The sequence below is a fragment of the Equus asinus genome, chromosome 22, assembly GCF_041296235.1.
Source record: "Equus asinus isolate D_3611 breed Donkey chromosome 22, EquAss-T2T_v2, whole genome shotgun sequence".
NCBI classification, from domain to species: Eukaryota; Metazoa; Chordata; class Mammalia; order Perissodactyla; family Equidae; genus Equus; species Equus asinus.
Genome location: NC_091811.1, coordinates 44,129,815 through 44,150,118, shown reverse-complemented (window position 1 = coordinate 44,150,118; position 20,304 = coordinate 44,129,815). Strand labels below are relative to the sequence as shown.

General features: G+C 35.1%; 1 protein-coding gene across 22 annotated transcripts in view; it reads right to left on the bottom strand.

Annotated features, from left to right (window-relative positions):
* CNTN1 (contactin 1) overlaps positions 1–20,304 on the bottom strand; it is a 342,078-nt gene that overhangs the window by 146,441 nt on the left and 175,333 nt on the right. For 21 of the 22 annotated variants that reach the window (XM_044756131.2, XM_014827746.3, XM_070493919.1 and 18 more), the window contains 3 exons: positions 9,925–10,063; positions 8,217–8,249; positions 1,034–1,166 (listed from right to left, as the gene is read on the bottom strand). In XM_044756131.2, coding sequence (XP_044612066.2) covers positions 1,034–1,166; positions 8,217–8,249; positions 9,925–9,988 — 230 coding nt within the window. In that variant the 5' untranslated portion in view covers positions 9,989–10,063. Of the gene's footprint in view, positions 1–1,033; positions 1,167–8,216; positions 8,250–9,924; positions 10,064–12,923; positions 13,041–20,304 lie in introns of those variants that run through there. The other variant, XM_070493926.1, reaches the window with a different exon arrangement.

The following is a 20,304-nucleotide window of genomic DNA, read 5'->3' as shown; positions in this document are numbered from 1 at the left end:
ATTAAAATCAATCTTGTTGAGTGACAAGTTTCAAATAAGTCTTGTAACATGAACACACTAGAGCCCCAATTTCTCCATCAATCACTTGCTTTGTCTTCATGGAACCATTTCACAGGTGAACTTCAAATCCATTGGTATTTTGTTAATTTTTAAATCTTATTCTTTGCATCAGACTAGAAACTGTTAGTATACTTTTCTGGACCATCGGAAACAGGAAAACCCATTGTTACTTTTTATAAAGTTATTTTTGATAGCACAAATAGGTACCCCAGAAAAACAGAAAGAGGTATGTTTATACAGATTGTCCAGTAGATAGAGACATTTAAGAAATGTTCTGTGTTGTCTGGAATACATATTTGAGAATATTGAAATAGTGTTGCTTTCTTGAATTATCTATACTAGCTCTTTAAATATAGTTAATATAAAAATATTATCCACCATCTATAGGTATGAATTATCCAGGCCAATGCATACAAAAACGATTTTATCCTCAAATATGTATATTTAAATTGTGCATGGGGGCGGGCCCTGTGGCCTAGTGGTTAAGTTTGGCATTTTCCACTTCAGTGGCCAGGGTTCAGTTCCCGGGTGCAGACCTACACCACTCATCAGCAACAATGCTGTCATGGTAACCCCCACACAAAATAGAGGAAGATTGGCACCGATGTTAACTCAGGGTGAATCTTCCTCAGCAAAAAAAAAAAAAGGGCACAAATTTCATATAACCTCTTCCATGCTTAATAGTATAGTCTCCATTAGACAATTTTTAAGTGGATAATGTCAAATGGCACTGGCTTTATCTGTGCAGGAAATGGCAAGTGAATTATTTGCATATATTTAAGAAAACTTGCTATCTATTTGAGTATTAAACAACTTTTTAAAAAGAACTTGTATGCCAATATTTTTGTTAATATCCCTGGATGTTGTGGAAAGCCTTATATTATATCTTTCTCTATCAGCACAGGGTCATAGATGCTGATCTGTAATCTTTAGTCTCGCCCTCCTTTCTGAAAAGAGAAGTGAAGTACATTACTTGTAAACTGGGAAAGGACTGGCTCGTGCCCTGCAGTTTAGTGAGACTTTTCCTTCTGGTGACTCCTCTGGATAAATGGTATTGATTGGTTGCTCTTCAAAAATTGGTCCAAATCCTTTGTCTTCCTCAGAAACTGCAAGAAAAATAAAATTGTTTTACATTATGCTGTTTTATAAGTCAAAGAAAATTTAGATACATTTAGAAAGTTCTTTGAAAAAAATGTCAGAAACACAGAATCTCCATTTTCATTCAAAACAAAGACATTTCCCTCCATAATCTCGAGGAAAACATTTAGGTTCTTTATTCACAACTCCTTTCTGCCCATCTCTCATCATTTCTCCAAAAGCACCCTGTGTCGCCATGCTTAACTACTTTCAGCTCCTCAAACAAGCCATGCCTTCATGCCTCTGAGCCTTTGCACATGCTTTTCCTCTTTCTATAATCACCATCGCACTTTTCTCCTCCTACGAAAATCTGTACAGTCCTTTATGACTTAGGCATTGAGTTAGTTCCTTCAGGACGTGACCTCTCACCCCTTCTAGCTTCAGTTGGTCCTCATTTGTGTTCTCACAACTCCCTCTACAGCTTATAGTATTTAACACACCTGCAGTGATTCTTGTTGAAACTTTCTGCTCCACTAGATAGCAAATGTTGGGGACAGGTGGCTATGTCCATAATCCGTACACACCACTCTCCTAGCTAGCTGACTAGCAGTCTGGAACACACTAAGTGGTTAATGATTTTTGAACAAGAGAATGAACGAATTTCTAGATGCTCCGGAGACATTAGTCTCTTTCCTGGGTCAGTTCTTGTTTATCTTTCTAAATATGTGACCAACACTGGTACTCAGCAACATCTAGAACAGTTCTAAACAAATTACATGCTTATAGGATCAGACCAACTGGTTTAAAATCCATCACAAACATAGCCACATTGGGAAGCAGTTGTTCCTGACAGTCTATCCTCTCTGAAAGGGAAGAGCAATGCCTCACAGCAGGATGAGAAGAGAATCACATTTCATCAACATAGCAGCATTTACAGAACACAGCTAAGAATGAATTAATACTGATGTGTATGGCTAGAAAGGAGTAATGTTCTTACATGGGATCATTGGAATGTCTCTGCTAGATCAAAGCTATGGTTCACCCCTCCAATTTATTTTTTAAGAGAGAGTTTAAGGCAAATGCCACACAGATGTTTTGTCTGCTCTAACATCAACCTTGATGATGAGAGCTGACTTTGCCAACATTCTCATGAATTTGCCAATCCTTTCAAAATTTAATTTATATATCTTACATATATCAACTCTTAGATGAACCATGAAGCTTCTAAAAGCCAGGGGCTAACTTTTATTTGCTCTTGTAGTTCCAGTGCTCTTAGCGTTGCGTCAATACACATTTGTGCACACATAGATGATTAATAAAATCCTTAAGTTAGGTTCTCCCAGTATGAAGCATTAATTTTTCTAAACTGACTTGAAATACTTTGAAGGGAGATGCCTCACTTTTAGTTGGAATTTGCTAAAATCACCATTCAATAATTTATAGACCTCAGTTACATTCCATAACCATCATCCCATTTGAGATAGCAGATGAATCGTTGGATCATAATGAGAGGAACCAGAGGAATTGAGATTTAGCTCCAGCGATGCCCTTTTCTAGCTATGCAAGCCATTTGCTCTACATGGCTTCTACATTTGAAAAGGAATAGGGGTATATGTCCTAAGGACCTCACAAGCTTACCACAACCGTAAGTAAGATCATGACTGGGAACAGAAGCTCTCTGCTAATGATTTTGAAAGTCCTTCTCTGAGCTGCGTGTTTCATGTCTTTCTTGAGGTTTTAAAAGCCAGAAACACATAGAATGTTTTCTACTTTGCTTCTAATAACTTTCCTGATGATGCCCAATATTTCCTGGCTTTTCAGGATGTTACAGCACACTAAGGAAAAATGAGAAATGAATCCCAAATCTCTGGTATCTAGAGACTTTCATTTCAATGTCAATTTCAACTTGAAATTTCAATGTCAATTTCATTTCATTTCAATTCATTTCAATGGAAATTCTAGATTTTCCACTCTCCAAAAGAAATGACCTTGTGCTTATCCATGATAAAAACTATATGCTATTTTTCTTCCCACTTGGATGATTTCATAAGCTCTTGCTTGGGTCTCTCCAGTTGCACAGCTTTTCTGACTAGAGCAATTTAGTAACACCTGCTGGCCTGGAGATTTTGTTGTTTCTTCCCAATTCACATAAAAATGTTTAAAAACACAAGTAGAGAAGTGCCATTTTATGTACGTATTTAGATTCTCTTCTTGAAGGCAAGGTGACTCTTCTTCCCACACTACTCCCTAATGAATAATGATTTTAGTGTGAAATTTTTAAAACAATTTTTAAAAATCAAAATACACTAAATATTTAAAAGACTAAAAATAAATATTTCTTAGGGGAGTTTAAAGCTCATAAATATCTTCTAAGGACATTGTATTTATATGACAAGCCTGATGATTATGTCATTATATTATTACCAATGGAAGAGATAATCAGATTTAAGGAGAAAGGAACGTTTAATGCAATTATGCCTATAGTTTAAACAGAAGCCCACTGATCTGTACTGGATCGGATCTTGAGTTTCCATTCATTACATCAGTGGTAGCATAGGAATTTCAAATGGTCATCTGAGAGGCTACAGTTGGATGAACTATACATAGTGTTAGTTGTCCTTAATGAGTCAATGACTTGATTCTGACCTTGGATACGGCAAAGTTTTTGGACACAACACCAAAAACATGACCCAGGAAAAAAATTGGTAAGTTGGACTTTACTAAAATTAAAATTTTCTGTTTTATAAAACACATTGTTAAGAGAATCTCAAGTCTTCAGAGTTGAGGGTTTTTTTATGGATCTTCTCCAACTTGCATTCCACAAGCAACAAATTGGAGAGAATTTCAACTCACCTAAAATATGTCTCTTTATAATGGGGAATATCGTAGTGATCACATACTATTTCGTAAAATTTGAACTTATCTTAACAAGTGCAGGGTTACATTAGCTAAAGTCTCTTTAACATTATTGTATTTCCAATGTAGAAATAGACAGTCCTGGCCTGTCTAGCATCTGCTTCTGTAGTGGCCCCCTGGAAGTGCCATTATGGGGATTATAATAATCTTGAATTCTCAATTTAATTTATAATTTCATTAGCTTCCTTAAAAGAAATACTTTTATCATTCTAAAGTATGGTGAGTTATAGTCATTCTGAATCGTCTTGATTATTTAAAGTATTGTATGGTGCCTTCAAATACAACAAAGATAGATGCCCATAAGCATAAATTTACGTGAAAGTGGAGATTAGTTATTTGATTTGCATATTTTAATAAAATACAAAATCTTAAATATTTCTTTTGATAGCATATCTTTTCATTTTAAGGCATTTGCTTTTGAGATAAAAAGTGGTCAGCTTTTGGAAAAGTGAGGATATGTTGTAAGTAGTTTCTTCATCTTGATGATACATATTAAAAAAGTAAGTTTAATTTTTTCTAGAAAAGATACCTACAATGGAAATTTCCATGGAAAATAATGGAATATCAGCTACTAACAATGAGGAGACTATATCTATTGATAGGCAATCCCTTAAAAGGATATATGTAAAGATTAAACACTTTTTGGGTGAATTGTGTTGACATTTGTAGGCCAAACTGTATTAGCGTCTCATGCTATTTTTCTTCTCAATGACAAGTAGTCTTCACAAATTCTATGTGTATATTTCCTCATACTCCACTTTCGTTTGCTTTTATACGGACAGATAATGAAACATTTAGGGGATAAAAATATGAAACTAATTTCCAACAAAATATTTAGATTTTGAATTTATTTTTTCAATTTGAGGAAATATTACATTTAAGATATTTCCCTTTGCCTATTTTCTAGATCAAAAAGCAGAATAAGACACATTTCACATCACCTTAGTATTTCTGGTAAGTATTATTTTATAAATCTATCTTTCTTGCTTTTCTAAAATGTTCAAGCTTGAATAAAATAATATATTTCATTAGATGGTTTAACAGTTACTCTATACATTTTATTTTGAGAACGTATTTGGACCCTTGAAAATCAGATTACTTAAAACAAGCCTCTGAATTGCTTTGGCATGTTCAGTGTGAAACTCTGAATGTGAACGTCATAACCCCCTTGAAGAATATCTGAACTCATCGCTCTGTTAACTCAACTAGGGTGCTCAGACCAAGGGAAAAGAACTTCCAAGGAGAACAGAACATGTCTCAGTAAAGGACCCATCAATGCAAGCATATACTCTCAGCCAACAAAAATTGGAGATATCTCTTGCTTTTTTCTAGAAACATGGAAATAATTAGATGACGAATTATGATGCTTTGGAAATATTATGAGATTAAAGGGCATAAAAAACAAGAAACAGGTATTATGTTTAAATGAGCACAAAATCATAGATGACTTAAGCTAATTGAAGACAACACTTCAAATCATTCTGTCTTTTGATCTGCTCTTAATGCAAATTAATTTATTTTCTATCATATAGTGGAAATCTATTGCAGAAATTGGCTCATTTCTTAAATTTGATCAAGAAGATTAACAAGAAAGAAAAAAATCAGATATGAATATATACTGTCAAATTTGCAGATATGAGTGACAGGCAAAGGCTACCGCTTTTTTCAGTCCCATTCTCAGTTTTACGATTAATATAATCAGTTGGCTGTCTGATCTAAAATGGGCTCACTTCACCTCTCACTACGTGGAGACGGTCCACTGTAATCTTGCTATTCTATTTTATTTCTGGAAGTTGAAGTATAATTATGATTTGTGCTTGAGTTATTTTTTATTCATTTTATATCCATTTTGAAACAAATTCCATTTCTCATTCTGTAACATGTCATCTCAATCTGTTAGTTACTAAAGATAATTTTATATAAGTATGTTGTAAAAACAGTCTCAAGGAAAAAATCTATTAGAAAAAAGCAATGGCAACAAAATTTGAACAGAGTCTAACATTGGAATTTTTACAATATTTACAATGTTACAGTGGTTATGGGATGGGTAGTGTTACAATCTTTCTTGAAATACAATAAACTCCCTTAAAGAGACAATATTTAAATTGTCTCAAAGCATCCTTCTTCCAGGCAGCACAGCCCCTTGTCTTTAACGTTAACCATTCCCCACTGATAAGAATATTCAAAGTCTATTGAGGGCTTGGACTTTTTATATTCTGGTGCCCCAATCCCTTAGGCTCATGGGTAATAGGTAACATTGCAGTAATTTACTATAGCTAAAATGTAAAAGAGTTGGTCTCAAGAACATGCAGCAATTCAATTATTAGAATGAAGACCAGGCTCAGGTTTGCAGAAAGGTTAAGTTGACTAAATTTTCCTTTGTCTGGCTTTACCTGCCCAAGAAGAGCCTATCACATCTCTTGACAGCAACCACTTCCCTGACTTATGGTCCACCCCTGAGGCTCGAGACGGTGTTTTGCATAACTGTCTGTGCATCTTCTCACACCTACCTCATGTCTGACTATGTCTGCTGCCACAAGCCAAGGAATGTCTTAGGGTACCAGAAGCCGGAAGAGGCAAGGAAGGAGCCTTCCCGTATAGGTTTCAGAGGGAGCAGGGCCCTGACAACACCTTGGTTTTGGACTTTTGGCCTCCAGAATTGTGAGACAATACATTTCTGTTCTTCTAAGCCACCCAGTTTGTAGTACTTTGTTATAGCTATAGCAGTACGTGGGAACTAATACATGTATTAGACTTACTTGTTATATAGGTAGTATAAATACTGATTAAAGTTAATAATAAACTGTTGAACTTTAATGAGCGAGGCTTTCCCAAATTTATTTGACAATGAATTCCTTCTTAATGTAAATCCTACTAATATCCCGCAGAATTCCTTTGAAATTCTGACCTCAAAGCCCATAGTTCCCACGTTCTGTACTTCGGTTTGTGCCATTTTTTCTGTGTAGAATTTGTTCCATTTCTAACATTTGAAATCCTTCAAGCTTCCCTTTCCTACTGCCCCATCAGTAAACATTCCTTAATTCCTCAAAGTAATTCTTTTAAAGTGCTTATTATATTTTTCTTGTAAATTTGTTACCTACTTACTTTTCTTATTCCTTATTATTTGGTAAGGTTCTTGAAGTCAAGGAACAAATCTCATTGATCCTTATATAGCCTTCAAGTAGTGATTCATAACTCACAAGGTGGAAACAGAAATAACTGGTGGGATTCAGGATAAGACTTTCCTTTCCTTTAATCCTCACAGTCACAAGTGGAAGTTCTTCTGACCCAATCTGGCATGAACATCCTTGATTTGGCAGCAAGTTGCAGCATTTGGTTGCTCAATGATTCTTCCTGATTATTCATTCTCCTACCACTATGCAGTGGCTTTTATAAGTTACCAGTTTTACTTATCTTCACTGAGCAACTATTATGTAGGTCACTGTGCTAGAAGATACCTCACACTCTTTTTTTAGTCCTCACAAGTATCCTGTGATTTTTTGCATACTGGAAAGTCAAGGCTCACAGAAGTTGAATAAGTTCCACAAGATCACATAGCTAATGAAGACCAGGTTGAATATGCAAATTCATGCTGGTTTTACTCTAGACTCTACGTTTTCCAGTATGCCTTACCGGCTCTACTTCTGGCAAGCTCTGTTCAGCGGTTGAAGTAGAATCTAAACTAGGACCATTGCTAATTATATTCAATAAATCATTAAAAATAACTCCTAATTTTTAGGAGTCCTTTGGACTCCTAATTAAGCTGAATTTTAAGGTTCCAAGTTCATTAACTTTAGTGCTCTCTTTTGCAACAATGCAAGAAGCTCTCAAATATAAGTTAGGGGTTTACAATATTTAAAATACTGCTTCAAAATTTAGTAGCATAGGATTGTTGCAAAGCATGCAGAAAAAAATACAGCCACACTGAATATTTTCCATCTGTTACAATCCTGCAATAGGATATTTCTTTGTGTGTATTCATTCATTCATTTTGGTAATGAAACAAATTGTCTTATGACCCCAGATAAACCATCTTACAAAATTTCCAAGTGATCTAACATTAACCATTGCTTTTAAGTTTAGAGTTAATAGCTTAAAGCAGAGATGAAATGTGATTCATTTGAGAAAAGCTGCTTTAAAAATTTACCCTTTCACCAACTTACCTCCATGACCATACCTTCTGTGCCAGGTGAACTCTAAAAATGAAAAAAAAAAAAAACAATTTTAATCTCAAAGCAGCTCTTTAAGTAGGTGGTTTCAAACATTACTCAAATAACTGACATACTAGTTAATGAAATGAGTGAGCTTGCTGGCCCTTTACTACACAGGTTGAAGTATCATCACATCTCTGTAGATACTTATTTCTTGTCTTTGCATTTTATAGTTATAGCACTAAAATTTGTCATCCACAGAATTATTACGAATTTTCAGTACTAATAATATTATTTTGTTTCATTTTTGTCGTAAAAATAAGACAACCACAATGACCCTACCACAAAAATTTTATTATATTTCATAACATATATGTATATATATGCATGTATTATATATATACGTATGTGTTTGTGTGTGTGTGTAATTACTGTGGTTGTTACAAGGTCATTAAAATTATTAAGTACTGATGAAAGTATTCTATTTTTTGGATTCTGAAGTCATCATAATAAAAATTACTCCCCAAAATAAAATAGCATTTTTATTTCCTCAATAATAAATAAAAAGTACAACATGATGTCCTTCAAGTTCATCACCAAAGCAATCAATGGGGAGTGATACATGACAGGAGGACATCCATCTATGTCCTGAACTTAATAGCATCTCACCAAGTACTTACTGAGTTAAGGTAATTGAGATGAAAGTAGTAGAAAAATGGATTGTTAGAAAACATGCTGCTTTCAGGTAAAAATACAATGCACCTCTCCTTGTAGGAAATATCTTTGAATCCTTCATACTTGTCTTTGAAAGATAGAAATATAGTATTTGTCTTAAAACTAGAGTAATCTTTTTCTTTTTTGGTGAGGAAGATTGACCCTGAGCTAACATCTGTTGCCAATCTTCCTCTTTTTGCTTGAGGAAGATTTGCCCTGAGCTAACGTCTGTGCCAATCTTCCTCTATTTTGTATGTGGGATGCTGCCACAGCATGGCTTGATAAGTGGTGTGTGTGTTCATGCCTGGGATCCAAACCCACGAACCCGGGCCGCTAAAGCAGAGCATGCTGAACTTAACCCCTATGCCACTGGGCCAGCCCCTAACATTCTTAAAACTGCTTTGGTATTCTTAATGTTCCTGCACACACTGTATATTATTTTAAATTGTTTTTCATAAAATTGACCAGCCAGTATAAAAAATTAAAATGTAATAACTTGCAAATAAATAAAGAACAAAGTAACAAATGCTTAAAACCCATTACTTTCTAATTACTTTACTACATTTTACTTTTATTTATGCTATTGAGGTTATTTAAGTCTATTTTATCTATATGGTGAAAATATTTATAATGGTGAGCTGTTGCATATCTTTTCCAACACCACATTAAATGATGTCAAGTTGAAATTGGCCATAGTAGGAACATTTACGCCCTGGAAATTGACAAATCCTATACAGGAGGGCTTATTTTTTTCCTCCCAGAGATGCAGATTTTAAACATTTATCAGCACACCACTGCATAAGATTAAAATCTTATTTGTGAAATCTTAATTGAAAGTAAAAATAAAAGAAAATAGGGTCAACTTTGACGTATTAATTTACTTGTCTGGCCTAAGTGTCAAAAGAAAATATTAATTCTAACTTCATATCCCAGATTTAATGAAGTGAACACACATATTGATTATATTGACATAATTTGTGGAGACTATGTAAAGGATATTTCTTACCTGATAGACAGGTTGTAAAAGATATTATCACAAGCAACTGACTGACCAGCAACCACATTTTCATCTTGTGTTCAGTAGAGGTTAGGTTCAATTTTCCAAAAAAGCTTTAGATTTATGGCAGTTGGATAATATTTAACACCTGTATCAAGAAAAGAAGGAGGAAAGAAAAGAACCGGCAAGAGAAGAAAAAAGCAAAGAAAAGAAAAAAAAAGAAGCACAGGGAAAGCAAGGGTAAATGTTCATCATTTGAGGTCACAGCATTATCAATTCTATTTTATTTTATGTTCCTTGATTACAGAATAAGTTTTAGTTTATTTAAAAACATTTGTAAACACTATGTTGTATGAAAAGAGTAGATTCAGTATCAGGGCTTCAGCTGCCTTCCAGTATTGACAATTTGACTATGAGCAAGTCACTCAATTGGTATGTTTCAGGTTTTCGTTTTTTGGATTTTTTTAAAGGGAAGAGGGTGAGAAATATTTTATTTTATTATTTTTTGTTGTTACTGGGAAAGATTCACCCTGAGCTAACATCTGTTGCCAGTCTTTCTCTGTCTTTTTTCCCTCCCCAGAGGCCCAGTACAACTGTTGTATATTCTAGTTTTTCTATGTGAGCCACTGCCACAGCATGGCTACTGACAGAGAGTCTTGTGGTTCCATGACTAGGAACCCAACCTGGGCCACCAAAGGAGAGTGCCCTGAACTTTAACTACTAGGCCATCAGGGCTGGCTCTCAGTTTTTAACTCTCTAACAATGGAGTATAGTAATACCGTGTCTACAAATAGCACAGTTGCAAACATTTCAATATCAATGATTTTAATTGAAGATTAAATTTATTTGAAGGCCTGGTAGATTCAATTAAAGACATGTTTGTATAAGAGCTCTATAAACTCATTGACATTATCCAAGGGTGATAGGTTAGCATTACCTGTTGGTGGCTTGTGGCATCTTTTTGCCAGAAATGCTAATTTTTAAATGTTAAAATATACTGATTAATAATAAACTCATTCCCCTTCCCCTCCTTCACTTCTTTCATTTATTCATTCAACAAAATGCAAATAATTGCTTCTTATATGTCAGCAATGGAGAATCTGGGGTCAAATCTTCACAAGTTGGAGACCCATCTTGAGGGACAAGAAGATAACATTACTAATATAAACCAAGCTACAAAACCGTGCAGCAGTCTAATGGAAATATCTTGCTTTTGTAAATTTTGCAAAAACTTATGACTATGTGATTACATTGGTGAGGTTTCACCCAGGGCCTTGGAACAGCCTCGTGTAAGTGAGAGGTCCAATGACTCAAGTTTCAATCATCTCGTGATAAATCCACCTCTGTGACCAAGTGTATAGGTAAAGGAATCAAAAAGAAAGACATAGCTTGCTTGCCCTTAAGAAGTTCACATGTCAATGGAAACACATATGTGTACACAAGTCAGTGCAATGAGAAAGGTGTTTGGATCTATATGCTATTAAACTTGAAAACGTATTAATCACTTTAAATAAAAGCCTTGTAAAATACATCATGGTGGGATTGGGGGTCTGACGTGGTAGGCAGGGCGTCACAGTGGAAGTATTGCACTCTTAGATCTAAGCCGTTTGGTGGCTTCAGAACCCACCTACTTCTTACTGGAACTCCTTGACAGCAACATGTCCCAGGACATTAGAGAGAGACCTCTGCAAATGGGACACCATAGGAGTTTCAATTTGAAAAGACATTAAATCATGTTTTCTAAGAATATATAATAGCACAGAAAAATCTCATGACACAGAATTGAGTGTAAAATATAAATTAAGATAGAGCATGAAAGCAATTCTGAAAGGAAAATACCTAATGTTATAAATCTCAGTATAAAAGTATATTTAAACATTGTCTAAAACAGCAAAAATAAATTGGTACTGATTTTTTGCATTGTTGTAACATGCTAAAAGAAAAACACTGGATCCTACTTATTTTTTTTTCATTGTAATGGATTTTAAGGCGATTTTCCCCCCCACAATTTCCCAGAATTCTACCTTTGCAGTGACTAGTAAAAATGTTTAGTGGTGCTATGTGGGTCAGGATAAACATATTTTTTCCTTTTTGGTGTATAGATTATTCTGCAGCAAAAATCATTTATTTCTAGAAAAAGTTGAGTTGAATTCTTGGAGAAAACATAGTGGATATAGGTCAAATTAGCAACAGGAAATATTTAAAATATCTTTGCAAGAGAAAAGATATTCAACATATAATTTTTAAATGCCAGGATTTTTTCTAACCAATTTCTTTCTTTTGAACATAGGCAAGAAGGCGAGAACTACACATCTGCATAGATTGTATTGTCTGGACTTTTAATTTTAATTTAATTTAATTTCTTTTATTAAGCAGGACTGATCAGAGAGAAAAATATGCAGGTAAATAAAGGTGAAGAATGAAGAAAAATTCCTTCAGGAGACAGGGAAATCAATTAAATATCTATGGAAGGATTTTTAGCTTTTTATTTGATGATGTATGGTATCATCAGTATCTAAATATAGACCAAAATGAAAATTATTGAAACCTATACACATTGTTCATGTCCCTAAAAGTTTGTCTCAAAAAATGAACATTTAAACCCTTTCTTGACCTGTTGGCTTCTAATTCCTGTCACTGAGTTATGCACACTAATTAGGATGAGTTCCTTTGATGAGAAGGAAAGTAGAAAAAGCAAACAGAGAAACGATGCCAGAACTGTTATGTCAGACAATCATTTTTGCAAAGATTAACTTAGATAATATATGTGTAAACATTTTTCAGATTGTAAAGCATATACAGGTTAATGTGACAGTAATTATTGGATTTTAAATAGCTCTAATTTACCAATTCATAAACTGTTCTAATTCGAGAACTCTAAATAATAAAGATATTCAACTTTAAGAGCAAGGGATGCTGCTGCACTTTTGGTATTGAGTGTAAAGAAGGAGCATTGACTAGACAGAAAGAGAATCTGGTAAAAAGAGGTAAAAACGAAGAATAATTACCGTGAGAGTATTCTTTAGATTTTTGATTTTGATGAATTACGTAAGTGAGATTTTGGTCTTTTTATCTCACTGACTTTACAGGTAGTCTGGGGAAGAGGAGAGCAGGTCTAAAGGCAGATTAGCTGTGTCCGCACAGAGCAAGTGATTTCAGGAAGTTGAAAACAAAATACATAAGAATTTTCTAGGTTAAGGATGTTACTTAACATTTCTTTCCCAGATAACAACCACAGTATATGGGAACGTGTGGCAAGGCATACTCAAAAAAGATCAGGGAAGTCAGCCAGATCTTGTCTGAAGTTTGGCTCAACCATTCTTTAGCTTGCAACTTTGGGCAAGTTACTCAACCTCTGACTCAAATTTTCCTCATGTACAAAATTTGGAAAGAATGCCTAATTCATAGGGCTACTGAAGGGTTGCATAAGATTGTGCATGTGAAATGTTCACTACAAAAGTATTCAATAAATATTACCTTATTATTCTACTGGGCCATAGCCCATCAGGCCACGGGACATGTCTCCTGTTCACTAAGTGTCTAATGCCTCATACATGGAAGTCATTCGATATATATTTAACTAATAAATGAAGGAATGAATGGACCACTCTATAACTGTATTCCAAAGCATTTGCCATAAACAAACTGATATTTAACTTTAATTCCTTAAAATAAGGATAGGATGGTGACAATAGGTAATAAGGAATGTCTCTGATTGGGGCTTTGGTCTTTGTTAGAGATTATTGCTGCTTGTAATATATCCTAGAAGAGGACATTCACTCTAGAGAGGATATTCTAAGTAGCAATATTTTAACACATTTTTTTAATATGCACTTTACTGAGTGTTGTTGGAAGTCTCTGTCTTCCGATCCGAATAGGCACACTCGAGTCAGAAAGAAAAGTTTTTCATTATTTTGAGCCTCTCTGTGTCATACGGCGCTATCTTTTCCTTCACCCCAAAATATTGCCTTTTTCAATAGGACAGTGAGTCATCACCCTGGCAGCATGTAATTTATTTCATTTAATGGGTTTCTTGCTGTTCCAGCATAAAAGCATCTTTCATGTCTTGCTCACACATTTGTTTTCTGCTGGTGATTTGTCCTATGGTGTCACCAGTTATCCCGTCATTTGTGAGTCGATGATCACATGCCCTCAGCAGTGCACTAGAGGAGAGAGGAAGCAAGGTTGAGTCCATTCCTGCTAAGGCAGGAGAAAATGCTCTCCTTATTTCTCCCTTGAGGACATACCATTCAGTAATTCACAGCCAGCTCCCCAGCTGCCATGGGCCTGAAAGTGTTGCAGCAAATGAAGTGGCAGAGGAAGAAAATAAACAACTCTGACAAAGTTGTGCCAGTTATAGGAGCAGACGTTATTTTTTCTCAATAACCAAATTAACGGAGTGTCCAGAAACAGGAACACGGGGATACATTCCTATCCCCAAGGCTGTGCTGTGCTGGCCAGCTCCTGAACTCACTGGCCTTTGGAGCCCTGTGGTCTCTCATCTTCCCAGCCTAGGCCTTACACCAGATACTGCAGATGCTGCATCCCACAACCCATCACAGCTCTACAGGTATCTAGTGACTGGGGTATCCCTAATATGTACTGGCACTTTATTAATTTCCAAGAGAATTTAACTTCTCTTCTCCAGCATTCTTTACTAAACTCTTACTCATACATTAAAACAACAACGACAAAAATATCGTAAGACAATCTAGTGTGACATCTTCTCTTCCTTCGTCCTTCTTTCTTTTGACAGTCGTCTTTCTCCCCACCTCTCTCTCTTTACTTTAAACAATGCTAAGGTTCTCCTTTGAGAAATTTGGTCCATATATAGATATACGTTTTTCTGCTGGACAGACATCATCCAGCTCTTCTTATGTTTTGCTCTGTCATAGGATAGCCCCAATAAATTATTCAAAAAAGCTTCGACAATACATTAGCAAGCATTTACCCACTAACGACTACTCACAAAGTATTTACTACTGCTATATAATGAAAGAATGTTCCATTAAGACCAATAAAATTAAAATGTTATTGAACTGATGGTTATACAATCATTTACATTGACAGAAAACAAGATCTTAGAAATATTGATAAAATATTAATATATACTAGTAAATGGTCACATCTCTATTTTAGAAAGAAAAAAAGATTTTTTTGGAACATCAGGAATCTATCCTAATCTACCCTCAACACAGCTCATGAAAGGCCATGTTAAAAACACTATTTAACCTAAAATTTTACTTACAGTGCTCATCACTCTGCTCTGATTCTGAAGAACATTTGATATAAAGTTCTATTTCCAGGAAATAGAAGAAGCTTGTTAGAGTTGAGCACAGATTAGTCTAAGTGAAAAGATGCCAGTGTCGCCTACTCTATATTTTAAAACCAGCAGACATTTTATCCTCAGACTCCATCTGAAATTCTGCCTCTGCTGTACAAGTCACTCAATCACCCTGGGGTGTCAGCCACTCAGGCTGTAAAATGAAAACCCAAGAATACTAATCATGAATGTGTATGGATATATGTGTCTGTGTGTGTGTGCAAGCAAAAGCCCTTTAACATATGAATATTATAGAAGTCAAAACACTAAAGTTGAATAAATGAAATTTTCCAGAAATAAAATTAGTTTTAAATTTAAAATATGCTAATTCTTTGGAAAGGGGATACTATATATTTTAAAATGCTAGTCTATTTAGAAATGTATATATACTGTACATTAAGACTTTCATATCAATATTATATCTCTCCAGTTAATTTTCAGATTATTAAATATAATTTAAACATCGATGACACAACACCGTCTAGCTGAATAATTGTATGCTTTATATGTTCTTCTCCAGCCTCACTTTGACTTCTTTAAACTCTATCATCCAATTATTATTGTCTCAGTTTAATAGTTTTACTGCAAAGTCATTAACAATGTTTTAGCAACTTACTGCTATGATCAAATATATTTAGTAAAAATTTCTGAAGAATGTGCTGTTCTAAGCCTAGGAATAACAGTACACACTCAAGGAAAACACATCATTTTCTGAAAATGATTATAAACAGTATCCTTCTTTTCCAGAATAGGCATACACTGCTCAGCTACCAGGTGGAGTGTGGGGGTCTTCAGACTGCAGCCACCTCAGCTGGAAGCAGCCTGCCACTTGACTGTGCGTGAAGAATATGCAAAAAAAGGAGCAATAGACTACATTCCAAAACATTTCAATAAATGTAATATCATCAGACTGTGAAATATGTAATGAGTTGGAGGCTGCTGAGCGAAAAAATATCTGAAGACTTTTTGAAAATATGAGTATTAATTGAGTGCTGACTGCACAGCCTGCATTTTACAGAACTGACTGTTCACATTTTTAGATAATTGGATTTCTGATTAAATTAATTACTCATTTATTTTTAAGATGATGTAATGCATGCAGAGAAACTTAAAAATAGTGGAACCCCATTTGTGATATTTATAGCACATATTCCTCACAGGCTAATTTAAGCCCATAAAGTCACACAAGACTATAACTGATGGAGTTAGCTTTATTTGTTGGGGTAGTTTCAGGAAACCATCACTTTTAGGTGGTAGAAAAAATAGAAAGCCTTGCATATATTTTGTCCTACGTTTCAGGAGTGTATGTATGTGTGGTTAGGTACCTCTCGAAGTTTGAGAAAGCACAGACAGGCCCTGCTGATTCCAAACAATCTCCCCCATGGAACTGACATGGTGCTAACCTTACACAATCATTTTTCTTGAAATTACAAAAATGAAATGCTAATGGAAAAATGGAAATAGCAATAATAAGCAAATCAGGCAATATGATTTCTTGACTATTTGCAATTCCAAGAATTACTGATTCAGTCAGTGAACAAGGGAGGGGCTGTTTATCAAGCAGGATTTAAAACTCATACATATATTTGTGAGATTCCACTCAACCTCCTTCCCATCAGTATATTAACAAGAACCAGTTTATTACTCAAGGGCAAAGCCATATTTTATTATACTTTGAATCACCACAATCTAGTGCTGGGTTTGGCAAAGAATTGCTGCTCAAAACATCAGATGAATATTGAATGAAAGATAAAACATGGCAGGTGAGTTTTAGTAGGAGATGGGGAGTGGAAATAATAATTTCTCTGGTGTCAATGATTTACATGAAGGATTAGGGTGGACAGAACTGAAAGGAGCCAGATGATGAATGAGACGACTGGAGGTAACGAGGTGACCTCAGATACATGAGGACAGTGTAAAGGACCAATACCATGCATATGTGCTAACAGTTTTACAAACTACTGATATGTGTATTATCTCATCTGATCCTGCCAAACCTCTATGAGATTTTTAGAGATAGACTGAGTTATGGGGATCATGTGGATTGCCCAAAGACACACAGCTAGTAGCAGAACCCATGTTTGAATCCTATTCCAAACAAATTTAAATCCTGCATTTTTATTGTTTAATTTTTTAAAAATATACTTAGAATCTGTTCTTGATCTAGATCACAAGAAAGGGTATTTTGTATATTCAATGATTAACATATTTTTCAAAACGCTAAGTCAGTGTTTCCAAAAGTATGGTCTAAGGGCCACCTATTTTAACAGTATTTGGTGTGCTTATTAATAAAATAGATTTATCAGCAACTCCCAAGAATAATTAGAGTCTCAGGGGGAATCGCCCGAGCATCTGCATTTTAATCAAGCTTTCCAGGTAATTTGTAGACATACTGAAGTTCAAGAATGATTGTAGTAAGCGTTTTAAGTGAAGGTTGGAATATTTCCACCACTCACAGAGAATATACAGATGTGTTCTGAATTCATTAGGCCACATCTTTAGGCTGTGAACTCTAAAAATCAGAAGACAGGCAACATTTAATAATCTACCTCTCAAAATTATGTCTGTACTATAGTTTGTTGTGGCATTTGGTCTGGGTGAGAATTGAATATCCTCTACGTCTGCATCTGATTTACTTTACTATATCATAATGAACAAGGCATTTTGATATATTGCTTCGACAAATACCTGGAAGGTTTCCTATTTTTAAATGAGCCTCTCTTGTTTCACTATAACGGCAGGACTGAAAGTTCTATTAACTTCTCTCATTCCCCCACTGCAGTTCAAACTGATCTGAGATCGCTGGACTACTACAAAGAAATGTGCCCTGTGATATCTTGCCTGTGAATCCTATCTAAAAATCCAAAGTAGGATTTAATAAGTCTTTGACAGCAGAAAAAAATTCCCATGCCAGCAAGACAGAACTTTCAAACTTCTTTCCCCTTTGCTCTCCCACACATGCACAAAACACAAGAGCTGTGAAGAAAAGATACCAGGTTGAAATGCTCACTCAATTTATACTGGGAGTTTTAAAGACTTCCTGGGCTGTAATCTCCCCTTTGTATGGCTTTATTCCTCTATGGAAATAACCGTGTTTAATAAAACGGCTTCACTGCTACTGCTCTTCTGCTCTGAGGATTCACTCTAAGCCATTTTCCCTATTGCAGTTGCAAAGGCCCAGGATGTTAGCAGCTGTTCCTCACTACAGAGTATCTGTCTGTGCTGTGCATAAAAGAGCAGGTATTTATTCTACCTCACCATCTAAAGGTACATAGAATTTCTTACTGTCTTCTGACAAGAGACTCACCCATGATTAAAGAACAAGCTCGATGATCTTGTAACTCCTATTAGCTGCTGTTCAGGTTACGAGAGATACCACACAGAAGGCACATTCCTACTGAAAGACTGCAATGTAATCCTTGACGTTCTATTTTTTAAATAACAGGGAAAAGTCACTGACTATAGGTCATATATTAGAACTGAAATGGATGAGTTATGTCTACCCAAATAATTTAGGCCCTTCTTCCTAGAAATAGCAGAAGAGAATTATTTTTGAAATTTTCTTCAATTCAATTAAAACAATTCAATTTATTTTTGAAACATGTATAAAAGGATATCATTGAGCATTGTGCAATTTAATCAGACATCGGTTTTTATTGCATGCTTTTCAAAGACCAAGAAATTTGTTTCATTTTCTTTGAAGAATATGAAATAAAATAATCATATAAAGGTAGCTGGATGGTAATTTTTAACTATTCATGAGTTTATTCCATACACATTTATGAAGTATCTACCAAGCTGAGACATTTTGTAGCAGCAGAGTATTGATAAACCAAAAAATATGTTCAGTGAGGGACTTTCTAGATTCGAAACACCTAAGGGCTAGATTGCCCCATTCCTTTTTCTATACCCCATATTGCCTAATATGATGCCTTACACATTGAAGATATTCAATTTAACATCTGTTGAATAAATGTATTGAGTAATTATTAAAAGCAAATCATTGGTCTATATTTGACTGACATCTCTGCAAGCAGGAGGAAGTGGTAATAGTGAAAGCATAAAGTAGGAAAGTAAAGGTCAAATTCAGAGAACTCTGAAGAATTTTGTAAGGCCGGGGCATACACTCATGGGGGCATTTGAGAAAGGTAAGTGAGGAGAAAAGTGTAGTCAAACTATGGCACCTGAAATGCCATGTGTTGAACTTTTGGTTTTTTCCACAGGCAGTGGGTGAGTTTCCACTGCTGAACTGTTCTGCAAGAAAAAAATCATCATAACATTTAATCCTAAATACTTTGGTTGACAAATGCTCTGTTCTTCAGGCTCCTTTTCAACGGTCCATTACCAGAACAGATATTAGGGAAACTCCCTAACTCCTGCATCCTGATGCCCTCACAGCATCAAGGTTTCAGATTTAGAGTAACAACATGGTCTTGTGCTGTACAGAGAACTTTATCCCTTTATATGTGAGTTTGTAGCAAAGTTTAATTAAATTGCTGATAAGGCAGGAGTGGATATAACCCTCTATTTACATAAAATTACAGAATAAAGATGTGGGTTATCCAAAAACTGAAATCTATATGAAAGGGTTCATAGCTTCTGAAAATAACTTTATTCTCTCTCATGTAATTATTTCTTTGTATCAAACCCAAGTGTCATCAATCAGCAAATAATTATTGAGTACCTGCTATGTGAAAAGCCCCACACAAGCCCCAGTTGGTAATAGAAGCAGAGGCAAATTCTCAAGCTTCTCAAGCTTGGAGTCTAGACTGGCACAAGCATCAGAACAATCTCAATGGATCTACTTTTGATGCCCACTATCAAGAGCGACCTTTGCCTATGCATTGATTATTTTAATAAACGTACCCAAATATCTGAAGCTTAGTGAATAATATAAAATTCAATTTGATCTTCAGAAAATTTAACTCTCTTGTACTCTCTGCCTCAAAATTTATCAGTGATATACAATGATTTCATAATTCACTCAACAAAAATCAATTGAGTATCTATTTTATGTGTTAGGCATTATGCTAGATTATAGAAATTAAAAAAGAAGGTTATAGAAA